General features: G+C 34.9%; 1 protein-coding gene across 1 annotated transcript in view; it reads left to right on the plus strand.

Moving 5' to 3' along the window:
• Positions 1-17,207, plus strand: part of PLCB1 (phospholipase C beta 1) — an 821,547-nt gene that overhangs the window by 683,137 nt on the left and 121,203 nt on the right. The window contains exons 23-25 of the mRNA XM_044659490.1: positions 2,505-2,642; positions 7,446-7,499; positions 13,454-13,673. Of these exons, the coding sequence (XP_044515425.1) occupies positions 2,505-2,642; positions 7,446-7,499; positions 13,454-13,673 (412 nt within the window). The remainder of the gene's footprint in view (positions 1-2,504; positions 2,643-7,445; positions 7,500-13,453; positions 13,674-17,207) is intronic.

The raw sequence follows: 17,207 nt of genomic DNA on the forward strand, positions 1-17,207 counted from the left end.
GTGTGTGTGTGTGTGTGTGTGTCTATATAGTATGTATAGATATCAATAGGCAGACATAAATCAAAAGAGTCAACAGTAGTATTCATTGGGTATGATGGTGATACTGTCTGTGGGAATGGGAAATATTGCCAGTGGGAGGCTTGAGGTACTATATATACAAGTGTTGGAAATAGTGTTGGATATAGGATTAGAGAGATGTAAGGGGTCTGGAAAGCTGCTGTGTAAATCATTCAGAAAACTCACATTTGAGAAGGTTTCCACAAGAAATATAACTACATATCAGAATAGGTGGAATACCCAAATTAGAGCCCAAGGTGTTCATTAATATAGAATAGAATTTTTTTCTCCTGCTTTCTCCATTTATATCCTCCTCGGATGATGAATAACAACATGTAAATGTGACCCTGTGTTCTCAAAGTCTGTGCTACTGAAGTGTAAATAGTAGTAGGACCTAAGAATTTGGAAAGGCTCAGAGGCACCCTCCTTTTGTCTAAAGACCAGCCTAAATATATGTAGAATGGCTTATTACTAAAAATATTTCCCCCTAAATGATGAATTTGTCTGATTAAAAGGACTAACTAAAATTATATATAACTTGTGGTGCTGGAGGAAGGATTGACACTAGGGGAGATCTACAGTATTGGTAGATAAATTACAGTGGGTCTATGAATTTGGATGGGGAAAAATTGCATCTTTATTTCAATATAATTTGTTTCTTTTGTAACTCTATGTATTTTATTTTTTATTATATATATATATTATATCATACATATATATATTAAATAATGTATTTAAAACATTATTCTGAAAAGAGATATGTAGGATTCACCAGATTGCCAATGACGTCTATGACCCCCCAAAATGGTTAACCAATAATCTACTTTGAATTATTGAAATAAATTCTGTTTCTCATAAGTCCTGAGTTCAAGATACTGGATTCATACTCAGTTTTTCTGTCTTTTTCTGCCTGATGGCTCTCAATTTAGAAAATATGAAGGGCTAAAAACTAAACCATTCAGATAGAACCACATCAATCAGGGTTCTTTCATCTTTGCTCCAAAAATTTAATTATGGCAAATAGATAGCATGCGGGGCTGAAATTATGAAGTCCTTGATTCAAATCCAAAATGCACTCTTACTAGTTATGTGACCATGGGCAAATCTCTTCACTTCTGTGGCCCTCAGAATCCCTCCTGTGTAAGAAAAGGTTACTAACAACTATAGTACCTTTCTAAGAAAGTTGTGGGAAAGTTCAAGCAACTTGTGTGCCCAGAACTTTGAAAATAATAAAGGGTTATATATAAATGTTAGACATTAACTAGAATCACTTCATGGGACACCAGACCAGATTCTGTATTGTTGTCTGGATATATTAACTGGGGATTTCTGCCTTCCTGGGCTGCTTTTGACTATATGTTTGTTTATTTTTTAAGTGATGATTACATTGCTCAAAACATTTTGAAATAATTCTTTGAAATTATTTTCAGCTTCAGTTAATTAGCCACATGAGAAAATCTGCCTAATTATTCTATAAAACCATCTAATTTTCTACCAACCATTATATATTATCTGGTTTGATCCCCTCCCTTCTTTGCCAAAAATAGTTCCCAGTGACTTAGCTTGAATAAACAAACAAACATAAATAAATAAATAAATGCATGAAAGGATAAATAAATACAGTAAAGCACAAATCACTTCTCAAAGCATGGAGTTTTGACACTATTAAAAATATTCAAAAGATAACATAGGTTTGAAAGGTTTGGGGGTTGTTTTGTAGATTTTTTTTTTTGGAAGATGGAGCCTCCCTATCTTGACTAAGCTAGGAGTGCTGGGGCAAGCCACAGTCCCAACAGCATTCTGGGGAATTTTTATTTCTCTATTTCTGACCTTTGCAGTTTATGTTTCTTTAAGCAATCTGGCTTCTGTGCCCATCAGCTTCTGGGAGGGGATACAGGGGTCACCATATTAATAGCAAATGTATTATGGGCCCATGTTTAGCTCAATCCATTGCAGCTCAGAACTCGTAGTCTCAAACAATCTTCCAGTCTCAACCTCCTTGCTGGCAGAGATTATGGAGGTGTGGCACACACTTGGCTAAAAAAAAAGACATTTTTTAAATAATTTTTAATTTTTAAACAATGGCAGCACCTCCCAACATGACTACTTTATTGGAGAGAAAATTCAGTCAATCAGGTGATTTGACAGATATTAATTAAGTTCTTAGTGCAAAAAAATTTGGGGGATGCTCTTATGATTGGAAAACTTCATTCCATTTCCATCACATATGCCTCATACATTTACAGAAATATGGTGTGATGTTTTAAACATGTCATATCTATTTTTCAATGAGAGTTTAAAATTAAGTTTCAGAATCAAAAGAACTGATACAAATTCTGTAAAAATATACCCTTGTCTTGTTGGTTGAGAGAGACAAAGGTATAGAAATGAGAATTTTTTAAAAAAAAACTTAAGTGACAAGAAATATAATGTATGATACCTCCATTTTCAGGCTGATCTTGGAGAAACACCAACTGAGTCCAAGAGTGAACCCAGACCAGCACCAGCAGAGAATGGCGTCAATCACACTGCGTCACTGGCCCCAAAACCACCATCTCAGGTTGTCCACAGTCAACCAGCCCCAGGTAAATGACAATAGAAGTTTTGTACAAAATACAAAGAAACTCAATCACAATATGTGTCTGATATATAAAAGCATGTAGTTTGTAGAGTGAAAAAAAAGAGAAATTCATGACTTTTTATTTGGTTCCACTGTTTATTTGAGCAATCCTAAAGTCACTTGCTTTTCTTATGCCAATTTTTACAGGATGTCAGTGATTGTCCAAATCTCAGACACTCCCTAGCTATGTGATCCTGGACAAATCACTTAACCCCATTTGCATAGCCATTGTCCTTCTGTCTTAGAGTTGTTACTAGGACAGAAGGTGCTGTTTTTTTTGTTTGTTTTGTTTTGTTTTTTTTTTTTAATTTTTAAGTGGGTAATTCACCTGCCCTGCAAGGCATTTGAAGCATCTGTGTGTGACCTTCTAGTATTGTAGAAAGAGATGGTCTTTTTTGTCTTTATTTTTTAGATAATGAAATAATGTCTTTATTTACATATCAGGGAATTCTAAAGATGCCAGCCCCCTTCCTGAACACTTGTCCTTCAAGGTCAAGTTTAAGTTCCCCTTCTCTCAGGAAGCTTTGCCTGGCATTAAATTTTTTTCACCTAGACTCAGTTATCATCCCTTTTCAGATAATTATCATATCATTTTAGCAATCAATTTCCCAATCTTGTTCCCCCCTACTCCCGCCCTGTATTGCTCAGATGTGTACCCCTCTCTCCTATTCCTACGGTAGTTCAGTTCCTCATCACCTTTCACATCTGGACTCTTGCACAAGCTTCCTAATTGGATTCTCACTTTATCTTTTCTCACTCTAATCCATCTCTCACACAGATGCCGGAATAGTTATAAAGCACAAGAATACTGGTGTCATCCCCAAACCATTCAATACATTCCAAGGACTGCCCATCACCTCTAGAATCAAATGCAATCTCTTCCACATGCCATTTAAAACTCCTTGCAACCAGATCACTTTCTATCTTTCTAGTTTTTGGTTTTTTAAACAAATTATTCTTCCATTGAATATAAAGTCCAACCATACTGGTTATCTTATTATTCCTTACATTTGACAGCCCATATATCATCTCTGTGCCTTTGAAATAGCTATCCCTTGTTCTTGTGATACTCTCTTGCTTCACCTCAATCACTTAGAATTCCTTAGTCCCTTCAAAAATCAGCCCTCACGGGGCAGCTAGTTGGCATCAGTGACTGCTCAGTGGATTGAGAGCTAGCCTTACAGAGGGATGTTGTAGGTTCAAATCTACCTATTGACAGCTCCCAGCTGTGAGACCCTGGGCAAGCCATTTAACTCCCTTCGCCTAGCTCTTACTGCTCTTTTGCCTTGGAACCAATACACCATATTGATTCTAAGATGGAAGGCAAGGATTTAAGGGGGAGGAAAATGAACATTCAGATGTCACTCTCTATAGAAAGCCTTTCACAGTCTACTTCTGTCTCGGTCCACTTTCTATTTTGCATATATCTTCTACAAATAGTTATTATTTATGTGCATCTTGTATCTCCTATTAGAATATGAACTTCTTGAGGTCAGGGACTATTTCTACTATTTCTTTTTATCTCCAATGCTTAGCATAATGCCAAACATTGGCTGTTTAATAAATGCTTGTTTATTAATTGATTTGTAGTTTAAAAGGACTTTAGAGATCATTTGATTTTCCATAGCCTTATTACACACGTGGTCTATCATTTATTTAATCCTATGCTGTCACTTGTGTTGTCTGTTTCGTGTGCCTTTGGTACATCCATAGACTCTAAACTTCTTGAAGGTAATATTTGTATTGTTTTTATTTTGCACATCTTACTTTATATACTATTATTCTAGGGGTTAATAAATATTATATTTATTTAAATGATGAATAATAAAATCAGGAAAAGGGAAAAGGAGTCACTATATTGCAAAGTGCCTTTGTTCTCTACAACCTGTCAACAACTCCTTCTCAGTTTCCTTTTCTGGATCCTTCTCCAGATCATTCTCTCTAACCATAGGTGTCCTACAAGATTCAGTCCTTGGTCCCTTTCCCTTCTCCTTCTACACTGTGGATTTAATTATATCATCTCTATGTTGGTGATTCTTACATCAACTTACCCTGCCCCAACCTCTCTGCTGATCTCTAATCTTGAATCAACAGCTACCTTTCTGACATCTTGAACCAGATATCCAGTAAACAAATTAAACTCAACATATATAAAACAGAACTCATTATGTTGTTCCCTAAACTCCCCTTTCCTCCTACTTTCCCTATTACTGTTGAGGGCAATATCATCGCCCCAGTTCCTTAGGCTCACAACCTAGAAAACATTTCTGGATTCCTCAGATCTCCCAGCCCCATTTCCAATATGTTGCTAGTCCTTATCAATTTTGTCCTTGCAGCATCTCTCAGACACGTTCCCTTCTCTCCTCTGATGTCAACATTCTGGGACAAGTCCTGATCACTTCACTTCTGGACTATTGCAATAGTCTTATGGTAGATCAACCTGCCTCAAGTTTCTCCCCACTTCAAACCATTCTCTATAAAGGCACTAAAATTATTTTTTCTAAAGCTCAGGTTTAATCATGCCAACCTCCTACCAGTTCAGATTACTCTAGTGGCTCTATATCCTCCAGGATAAAATCCTCTGGTTGGCATTCAAAGACCTCCATAGCCTAGCCCCCTGATAAAATTATAGTCTTCTTATGCCTTACTCTCTGATATATTTTTTTAATCTAAGGACACTAATCTCCTTGTTATTCCACAAAAAGACACTTCATCTCTTGACTTTAGGTATTTTCTCTGCCTATCCTGCATTCCTTTAATATGCTTCCTCCTTACATCCATTTTCTGCCTTCCCTGACTTCCTTTAATTTCCAACTAAAATATCATCTTTACAGGAGTCCTTTTTCCATCCCTGTTAATACTAATGCCTTCCCTCAGTTATTTTCCATTAATCCAGTGTATTTTTGTATATATTTGTTTGTTGTGACACTCATTCAATTATGAGCTCCTTGATAGCAGGAACTGTCTTTTGCCTCTTTTTTGAATCTCCATGGCTTATTATAGTGCTCACTACATGATAGGTACTTAATAAATGTTTATTGATTGTGATTGATTCTGATTAGTTTTTTTTCCCATCACATTGTTGCCAGCATGATACTTCTCATACTTTCATTAGCTTAAAAATTGTGGTTGGTGAAGATGATGGCAAAAATTCAAAACAAAGAGATTCTTGAAGTTATAAATGTGATTTTCTTGGCATACAAACAGAAGCCAAGAATGGTAGATCTCTTGAGTAAGAGAAATCTGTGCTGAGGAGTCTGCCCTAAGTTTGCTAGCAAGATAATGACCCTCTGATGTGATGGAGAGGAAGGAAAGAGCAAGCTGATTAAGAAATGGCAAACCAGACAGGTCTAAAACAGAGCAGGTCAAAGCTTCCAGGCTCATCAGCTACTAGATCAATCCTTGAGTGGCAATTGTACTTCCAGCCTGAGGGAGATAGTCACAAACAAAACAAACAAATGCAGAAGTTAATTGAAATTGTGCAAAGAGCAGGGGAGGGAGAACTCCTGGATTTAGATCTCAAATCTTCCAGTTACTAGGATTTAGAAGTGAAGTGGGAAGAGCTCAAGTGTCAGGGTTCAAAATTCTTTAGGCTTCTGGGTCTCAGATTCCTCCTCTATAAAAAGAGAATGATATTTGTATCATATACTCTCCGGAACTGTTTTAAGAATATGCATTGTAAAGTAAAATAGAAGTGTGAAATAATATTTTTATTGTTGCCACCGCTACTACTATTTTTGTAAAAGTTAATGTGTATATCTTTTTTTTTAAGCCCTTAACTTCTGTGTATTGGCTCCTAGGTGGAAGAGTGGTAAGGGTGGGCAATGGGGGTGTCAAGTGACTTGCCCAGCGTCACACAGCTGGGAAGTGTCTGAGGCCAGATTTGAACCTAGGACCTCCTGTCTCTAGGCCTGACTCTCAATCCACTGAGCTACCCAGCTGCCCCCATGTGTATATCTTTTGAGGTGTCAGTTGAATAATTTTAAAAATCAGATTTTTAAAAATTAAAAAGAAGAGCTATTTGGCTTAATTAAATTTCATAAACACTTTTTATAGGACAGAGACCTTGCTAAATGTAGGACATTAAAGAGAGAGCCAAAGACAATTCCTGAATTATTCTGAGTTGTCAAGAACCTCCTGGTTTTATCTCAGTGGAACCTCTTCCATCCAAGCATATCTTTACCTAGCTCTTATGTATAGCTCAAGAGAGCAGCCTGAGCCTCAGAGAAGTAAATTTATTTTGTCCATGGCCAACAGCCTCTATGGTGGATTATAAAGTGAATTCTTGTGGACTGCAGCCCACCACTCTACACAATACTATGCTAAGTCTCTAAAATAGAAAAAAACAACCATTTTGAAGTTAAATATTTTCCAGATTTAGGCTTCAAACATTTATGTACCACCTAAATTTCAAATCATTAGAATTCATGAGCAAATATAAGTTTGTATTTACAATCACCAAGTTGATAGAATTTTCTATTTCACGACCTTGCTATTTTGATTTGTGCCAAAAGGTGGCAGTAGTAATCTTATGTTGTATCTGGGGAAACAAAAGCATGGGTCCATAGAATAAAATTCTTTTCTTTCTTCTACCTGGGTATTGACGTCTTGATTTCATGTTTTCCAGGGTTTATTTCCAAGTTCTACAATTGAACATGAAATAAGAGTTTGTTCAAAATATATAGTTTCTCTGGATAACAACCTAGATTTGGAGACAGACACTTTTATGCAGGAAAATACAAAAACAAATATTTTCTTCTTTTTTTAGGTTCAGTAAAAGCACCTGCAAAAACTGAAGATCTTATTCAGAGTGTCTTAACAGGTAAAGTCAAAATATCCCAATACCCAGAAATCTCTGCTTTAGATTAAAGTAAAGGGACGTATATATGTGCATACCTACCTGCTCCCTCTATTTGTTTGAACATTCCCTTGACATTTCTAATTGTCACAAGGAAATAACTGTATCATTTTATAAACATAAGTTTTAATACCAGTTAATGATTAGATCTGTGACAAAGATACTAATGAATGACTCACAATCAGAGTGCTTTAGGCTCCAAAATAATGACTCATTAAATAGTAATACCTGTTTTCTAATAGATATTACTAAAACACTTTTTTTCACTAGAGCCTTCCTTTGATATCTCATTAGAGCATGGATGTGACCCTGGTTTTTCAAAGCCTTTATCAATGGAACAGAGACTCTGGAAAGTCTAACCAAGTATAGTATAAATTGTCTTTCATACACAGAATTAAGAACTATAGCTAATTTTTTAAAGTCTCTTCACCAGTATGAACACAGGGCAATTTTTTTGGCCGTAGAAGACCACTTATGTCATAGATGATGTCTTCGTTAATAGAAGTGGTACCCATGGAAATGTAATCACAAACCCTTAAAGTATTGAAACAAAATTATAATATTAGCCATCCCGGACCACAGTGACCTCAATAGAATGATTGCAGAAGGAACAATTGACAATTTAGAAAACATAAAGCCAGGTGTGCTTTTCATCAAAAATTTAGCTAAATGATGTTGGAGACTGCTAGTAACTCTCAGAGTCTATGAAAACACATATGGTACTTTTTTTTATCAGGCTTATCAATACACTTCCCACATCTGTGTCCACCAAATACATTTAAGTGCCTACAGGTAAACCTATGATTATTGACATTTATAGGCATACATTAGACACCTAAGAACTTACACTGCAAGAAGATATTAACCAATTAGAGAATCAGTCTGTTTACATTATAATTAAGCTAAACCCCAAAGAGGAGATAGGAAATTGTACCTTCCTCCTCTCTTTGCAAGTAGGGCACTATAGGTTTAGAGCATGACATACACTGTCAGCCTAGATCGACATATTTGATCTTTCCTGAAATGCTTCCAAGAAACGACTAGCTAGATAGGGAAGCGGAAGGGAAGAAACAATGCTTACATAGTCCAGTCATGTAAGTGTTTTACAAATATCTCATATGATCCTCCCAACAATCTTGGCATCTCAGACAATTATTAGTCCCATTTTATAGTTGGGAAAACTGAGAGAGGTTAAGTGACTTGCCCAGTGTCTCACAATTAGTAAGTGTTGTAAGATTAAAAATCAATATACAATAACTTCAAGTATTAAATTTTATAAGATTTATTAATAATCCCTTGAAGTAGAGGAAAGTAAAATCCCTGAATAAAGAGGAGTTTCTCCCGGAAAATCGAGAGAGGGCAGAGTTACACAAACTTATCTTCAAAATGTAAGGACACAACCATGAGGACAAAAGTGGAATGTAGTTCAAGGGCACAAAATTCTAATTACACAGTGTCTCAGGCCATATTTAAACTCAGGACTTCCTGACTTGATATCCAGTCTACTATACCTCATGCTTATTTATATCTATATTATATGCCTCTATATTTAAAATGCTTTTTAAATACATTTAAAATGAAAGTGATATAAAAATAATATATAATAATAGAAAAATTATAAAGAAAGCTCACAGAAAAAAATGTCAGTTTAAACTCAAAAGCCAATAAAGGTGTTTGCTTTTCCCCAGAACCTCCATATAGAAAGATACTCGAATGAATGTAAAGATTTGAACCATGAAATAAAATAACTAATGGGTCAGATTCTTTCTTTTGGGCATCCCTAAGAAGATGGACTAATGTTATATTGCAGGATATAGGTACAAGGAATTAAAATCTTTGGATAAACTGGAATATTAAGATATATTAAACATATTATATATACATATATATNCACCGCTACTACTATTTTTGTAAAAGTTAATGTGTATATCTTTTTTTTTAAGCCCTTAACTTCTGTGTATTGGCTCCTAGGTGGAAGAGTGGTAAGGGTGGGCAATGGGGGTGTCAAGTGACTTGCCCAGCGTCACACAGCTGGGAAGTGTCTGAGGCCAGATTTGAACCTAGGACCTCCTGTCTCTAGGCCTGACTCTCAATCCACTGAGCTACCCAGCTGCCCCCATGTGTATATCTTTTGAGGTGTCAGTTGAATAATTTTAAAAATCAGATTTTTAAAAATTAAAAAGAAGAGCTATTTGGCTTAATTAAATTTCATAAACACTTTTTATAGGACAGAGACCTTGCTAAATGTAGGACATTAAAGAGAGAGCCAAAGACAATTCCTGAATTATTCTGAGTTGTCAAGAACCTCCTGGTTTTATCTCAGTGGAACCTCTTCCATCCAAGCATATCTTTACCTAGCTCTTATGTATAGCTCAAGAGAGCAGCCTGAGCCTCAGAGAAGTAAATTTATTTTGTCCATGGCCAACAGCCTCTATGGTGGATTATAAAGTGAATTCTTGTGGACTGCAGCCCACCACTCTACACAATACTATGCTAAGTCTCTAAAATAGAAAAAAACAACCATTTTGAAGTTAAATATTTTCCAGATTTAGGCTTCAAACATTTATGTACCACCTAAATTTCAAATCATTAGAATTCATGAGCAAATATAAGTTTGTATTTACAATCACCAAGTTGATAGAATTTTCTATTTCACGACCTTGCTATTTTGATTTGTGCCAAAAGGTGGCAGTAGTAATCTTATGTTGTATCTGGGGAAACAAAAGCATGGGTCCATAGAATAAAATTCTTTTCTTTCTTCTACCTGGGTATTGACGTCTTGATTTCATGTTTTCCAGGGTTTATTTCCAAGTTCTACAATTGAACATGAAATAAGAGTTTGTTCAAAATATATAGTTTCTCTGGATAACAACCTAGATTTGGAGACAGACACTTTTATGCAGGAAAATACAAAAACAAATATTTTCTTCTTTTTTTAGGTTCAGTAAAAGCACCTGCAAAAACTGAAGATCTTATTCAGAGTGTCTTAACAGGTAAAGTCAAAATATCCCAATACCCAGAAATCTCTGCTTTAGATTAAAGTAAAGGGACGTATATATGTGCATACCTACCTGCTCCCTCTATTTGTTTGAACATTCCCTTGACATTTCTAATTGTCACAAGGAAATAACTGTATCATTTTATAAACATAAGTTTTAATACCAGTTAATGATTAGATCTGTGACAAAGATACTAATGAATGACTCACAATCAGAGTGCTTTAGGCTCCAAAATAATGACTCATTAAATAGTAATACCTGTTTTCTAATAGATATTACTAAAACACTTTTTTTCACTAGAGCCTTCCTTTGATATCTCATTAGAGCATGGATGTGACCCTGGTTTTTCAAAGCCTTTATCAATGGAACAGAGACTCTGGAAAGTCTAACCAAGTATAGTATAAATTGTCTTTCATACACAGAATTAAGAACTATAGCTAATTTTTTAAAGTCTCTTCACCAGTATGAACACAGGGCAATTTTTTTGGCCGTAGAAGACCACTTATGTCATAGATGATGTCTTCGTTAATAGAAGTGGTACCCATGGAAATGTAATCACAAACCCTTAAAGTATTGAAACAAAATTATAATATTAGCCATCCCGGACCACAGTGACCTCAATAGAATGATTGCAGAAGGAACAATTGACAATTTAGAAAACATAAAGCCAGGTGTGCTTTTCATCAAAAATTTAGCTAAATGATGTTGGAGACTGCTAGTAACTCTCAGAGTCTATGAAAACACATATGGTACTTTTTTTTATCAGGCTTATCAATACACTTCCCACATCTGTGTCCACCAAATACATTTAAGTGCCTACAGGTAAACCTATGATTATTGACATTTATAGGCATACATTAGACACCTAAGAACTTACACTGCAAGAAGATATTAACCAATTAGAGAATCAGTCTGTTTACATTATAATTAAGCTAAACCCCAAAGAGGAGATAGGAAATTGTACCTTCCTCCTCTCTTTGCAAGTAGGGCACTATAGGTTTAGAGCATGACATACACTGTCAGCCTAGATCGACATATTTGATCTTTCCTGAAATGCTTCCAAGAAACGACTAGCTAGATAGGGAAGCGGAAGGGAAGAAACAATGCTTACATAGTCCAGTCATGTAAGTGTTTTACAAATATCTCATATGATCCTCCCAACAATCTTGGCATCTCAGACAATTATTAGTCCCATTTTATAGTTGGGAAAACTGAGAGAGGTTAAGTGACTTGCCCAGTGTCTCACAATTAGTAAGTGTTGTAAGATTAAAAATCAATATACAATAACTTCAAGTATTAAATTTTATAAGATTTATTAATAATCCCTTGAAGTAGAGGAAAGTAAAATCCCTGAATAAAGAGGAGTTTCTCCCGGAAAATCGAGAGAGGGCAGAGTTACACAAACTTATCTTCAAAATGTAAGGACACAACCATGAGGACAAAAGTGGAATGTAGTTCAAGGGCACAAAATTCTAATTACACAGTGTCTCAGGCCATATTTAAACTCAGGACTTCCTGACTTGATATCCAGTCTACTATACCTCATGCTTATTTATATCTATATTATATGCCTCTATATTTAAAATGCTTTTTAAATACATTTAAAATGAAAGTGATATAAAAATAATATATAATAATAGAAAAATTATAAAGAAAGCTCACAGAAAAAAATGTCAGTTTAAACTCAAAAGCCAATAAAGGTGTTTGCTTTTCCCCAGAACCTCCATATAGAAAGATACTCGAATGAATGTAAAGATTTGAACCATGAAATAAAATAACTAATGGGTCAGATTCTTTCTTTTGGGCATCCCTAAGAAGATGGACTAATGTTATATTGCAGGATATAGGTACAAGGAATTAAAATCTTTGGATAAACTGGAATATTAAGATATATTAAACATATTATATATACATATATATATATAAATAAAATTAAAAACAACCAACCAACATATCTATAAGACAATTTGTCAGTGTAGGGTTTTAGAACATATTATTTTGATCCAGAAAGAACAGGATGAGTTTTAAAAGTTTCCTTAATTTTGGGGTCATGCATGTTTCTGATAGTGATTTACCTGGGTTAAGAGGTGGTTTATAACTCTCATCACTATTTGCCTGTCCATCTAGCCACCCAGGTAAACAGAAATGTAAAAGGGCTGGAGCCACCTTCAATTCATTTAATTCAACAACCATATATTGGGCACCTCCTGTGTGCCAGGTGCTATATTAGGAATGGGATAAAGAGGTATGAAAATTCAAGTGAAATAGTTCCTTCCTACATTTTCCTGATATCATGTCACATATTCACAAATAAATATAAATTATATGCAAAGTAAATAATAAAAAGTAGTTTGGGAGTGGTAAGGAGAGGAGAGGTCACTAATAACCAAGCAGATCAAGAAAAGTCTGGTATATTAAGTGACCCAAAAATTTAACCTTGAAAGGAATAAAAACTGACAAAATAGAGGAAAGGAAGCAGTGCATTCTCAACAGTCTGAGCAGTGGTGCATTTGGATTGTTAATGTTTTTTTACTAGATTTTTCATAATGTCAATTATCCTAGTATCAACCTATTCATTCAGTATTTAATTTTCTTTCCACATTGTCACAATAATGTCTGGTTTATTCAAAAGCTCCTTTTTTTTAAGTTTTTGGCTTTTTGGAGCTGAATAGTCTACTCTAGGGCAACAAACAGTAAGACTGATGAACTGATGATCCACATATTATCATTCAGAAAAATTTAACCACAGCATTCCAGCTTATGCAAAAATTTTAATTCCTCGTACGTATATCCTGCAAAATAACATTACCCATCTTCTCTGGGATGCCCAAAAGAAAGAATCTGACCCATTAGTAAGTTTAGGTTCTGAGTTCCTAAAAAATTTGTCATTTTAGTCATCTCCTACTGTATTTTTTGCAGATGTGGAAGCACAGACAATTGAGGAATTAAAACAACAGAAGTCTTTTGTTAAACTTCAGAAGAAGCATTACAAAGAAATGAAGGACCTTGTTAAGAGACACCACAAGAAAACCACCGATCTGATCAAAGAGCACACCACAAAGTACAATGAAATCCAAAATGATTACTTGCGAAGGAGAGCTGTACTAGAAAAAAATGCAAAAAAAGACAGTAAGAAAAAGTAAGTTGAATGAATGTTCTTTCTTATTTTAACACAAAAATCTGAGGTAATGACATGATATTTGAGATTCTTGGAGGGTTTTAATCTAAATCAATCTGGTACCAAGAAAAGATCTTCGACTGTAGTCAGATGACCTGTTCCAATCACAATTCTGTCCCCTTCCTACCTATAAAACCTCAGCCAAGTCAATCAAATTCCCTAATCTTTCAGTTGCCAAATCTGAAAAATGAAGGGTATTGGACTTCTTACCCTCTGAGGTTCTAGAACCTCCTGCAGTTAATATCTTATTCTGCTAGAAGATAATCCACTCTTCCCCCATTTCTAGGCTTCTTGACCTCAGTTCAGACTCTTCTGATGGGATGAGAGTCTCTAGTGAGAGGGATGAAGATCTTGTAACACACGTAGCTATCTATATTTGTTACCTAAAACAGCCTTAGCCGCTGAAATCCCTATGGCTGAATTTTGCTCTGAGAACATCTTGGTAAACACGTGAGACAAGTAATATTGAAAGCTATATTGACTCAGTGGCCCATTTTTTCCAAACCCTGCTTCTCAGTCACTGCTGGGGAAGGAAACCAGTAGTGTGTGTGTGTGTGTGTGTGTGTGTGTGTGTGTGTTTGCACTTTTTACCTGTTTTTTGTCATATCCCTCTACCTGTAATGTTTATACCCATACCTGCATTGGAGAGGAACTGAGATGCAAGAGTCCAATCTATTTTTGCTGATGTCAACCTATCTGAATTGTCTTTATCTCATCACAAAAGTACTAATAAAAGCTGGTCTATCTTGAAGTCATTTGCTGATCTCCAGTGATAAGCCCCTCAATGCATTGCTGCATTTCTGTCCTTATGATAAACTTATTTAATTCTCTTTGTCTTGAGTTTTGCCTCATTAATCAGAGTGAAACCCCAGAATAAAGAATTTTCTTTTCAGCAATAAAACTTTTGGACCAATGAAGTGTCCCATGATAGAATAATGTTTTGTAGTACAAATTTTTCACATTATCCTTTCATAACTCATTTTTCTTTGTTTTTTTTAAACATCTTTGGGGTTACCAGGAAAAGGATGATTAATTTTCTGCAAGCCCTACCCAGGACTCTGCCATCTGCTTCAAATATGAGTGTATTTTATGAAATACTACAAATTTCAGGGTTCACCAGCTAAATGTTAGTGTTTAGACTTAAATAACAAGGTCTCAGTAAATTTGCTAGTGTAGTTCTCAGTTTTTGTGGAATTCTATTGCATTTTGAATTTACTTTAATCACTTACAAAATATACAATGAAAATTTATAATCTATGATAATTGCAAATGGCCAGTTTCCATCAACAGTATTCATATTGTCAAAAACATTCTTTACATTCAAAGTTAAAAAGGAAAGTAGAACTAAAAATTCAGTTACCTGTGAATGAAGAATTGTTGTTTCATTACCCAACACATGCATTCTTCAAAGTTAGTTCAATTTATCCTAATGTTATTTTAGAAGTGAACTTTTTTCAAGTATTAAAAAAGTATACAGTTTAGGAAATTAAATGTAGATTCTTTTTTAAAAAAAAGTAAAACAATCATTTTAGACTCATTGCTTTTTGAAGCACTTTATTTCAAGCCAGAGATCCTGAGTGATTACATTCTCCTTAGATCATTAGTCTAGCTGTTGGCCTGTAGTTACAGAATACAAATTAACAGGTTTTTAGTTTTTTTTTTCCAGTAGACTTCCTGAATGTTCCTTGTACTGAAGAAGAACAAATGGAAAGGCATGATACAATCAAAGATAGCCAGTGATCTGCATAACTTTGTAGAGGCCCATGTGGAATTAATTGTGTACTGACTGAAGTTTCAATTTGGCGGAATTATTGTCAGACATATTGCAAATGCCCTAAAGCTCTTGGCTTACATAGTTGACATTGAAAATTAAAGTGCTGTTTGTTGACTGCCAAAGCTTCTGTGCTCTACTTCAGTAAGCTGAATAATTGGGGAGCGATATCCTGAATCTTGTTATACCAGATTTGCTGGGGAAATAGGCCCCATAGTGCCATACAAAACCTGTAATTTTGCCACACTCTCATATGAAAAATATGAAATAATCAACATGCTTCCCTAAATTAAAAACAAATGTCTTGAGTTTAGTTCTATTAACATCTCTTAATATCCACGAACATTATAGATTTTTTTCTTGATCATTATCTGTTAACACTGTTCACAAAAGTACTGATACAAAATGTTTCCCTTGTACTAGTCTTGAAAAAAGTCTCTTAACCTTAACTTCTCCAGTGTCTTATTTCTATTTAGTTCCTAGTTTTCTCCTGTTTGAGACAAAGGCCTCTCCTAGCAGGCTTTCTGGTGCCAGTTTATCCAAGTAAATGAATTGTCAACATTCCAGTTGGGTTTCTGTGCTCAAAAGCATAGAAACATAAGTATAATATGTTGGTCATCCTGAGCAGCTGTTTATTCTTCTCTCTCAAAGTGGCCCTAATTTAAAGTGGCAAAAGAAGTTGCTTGTCAAAAACGTCTCCCACACCCTCTCTCCATGTCTGTTGTGTTTGTACAAAAAATACAAATGTCAGAAAATGACCCCTAAAGTCCAACCAAGATCAACACTTAGAGATAATTTGTTTGCATTCTTTAAGAGATTCTTCAAATTCTATCCACCTCCCCTTTTAATCATCTTTGTCTCTTCATATATACCTAAACTTCTTTTCTTAATCTTTCAATATTTTACTTTTCCCAATTACATGTAAAAATTTTCAAACATTAGTTTTCTAAAATTATGTGTTCCAAATTCCCTCCCTTACTCCCTGTCCTTGCCTCCCCTCCCTCAGATGGTGAGCAATCTGATTTAGGTTTTTACATGTGCAATCATACAAAATATTTTTATATGTTAAAAACATTAAAAAATAAGAATATTACATTTTAACTTATGCAAACTCCATCAGTTCTTTCTCTGGAGGTGGATAGCATTTTTCATCATAAGTCCTTCAGAATTGTCTTGGATAATTAGATTGCTGAGAATAACTACCATTCTTAGTTGATCATCCTACAAGATTGCTATTACTATGTACAATGTTCTTGTGGTTCTGCTCACTTCACTTTGCATTGGTTCATGTAAATCTTTCCAGATTTTTCTGAAATCCATCCTTTCTTATAGCATAGTAGTATTCCAATACAATCATATACCACAACTTGTTCAGCCATTCTCCAATTTAGGGATATCCCCTTACTTTCCAATTCTTTGCCATCACAAAAAGAAATGCTATAAATATTTTTGTATAAATAGATTGTTTTCTCTTTTTAAAAACATCTTTTTGAAATACAGATCTAATAGTGTTATTGCTGGGTCAAAAGGTGTGTACAGTTTTATAGCCTTTAGGCATAGTTCAAAATTGTTCCCCAGGAAAGAACATGAATCATGTAACCACAGAAAATTTTGATTAATTAATCAGTAATCAATAAATCAAAAACTAGATAAATAAATAGGTGGATAGATAGATAGATAGATAGATAGATAGATAGATAGATAGATAGATAGATAGACAGACA

The sequence above is a fragment of the Gracilinanus agilis genome, chromosome 2, assembly GCF_016433145.1.
Source record: "Gracilinanus agilis isolate LMUSP501 chromosome 2, AgileGrace, whole genome shotgun sequence".
Lineage (NCBI taxonomy): Eukaryota > Metazoa > Chordata > Mammalia > Didelphimorphia > Didelphidae > Gracilinanus > Gracilinanus agilis.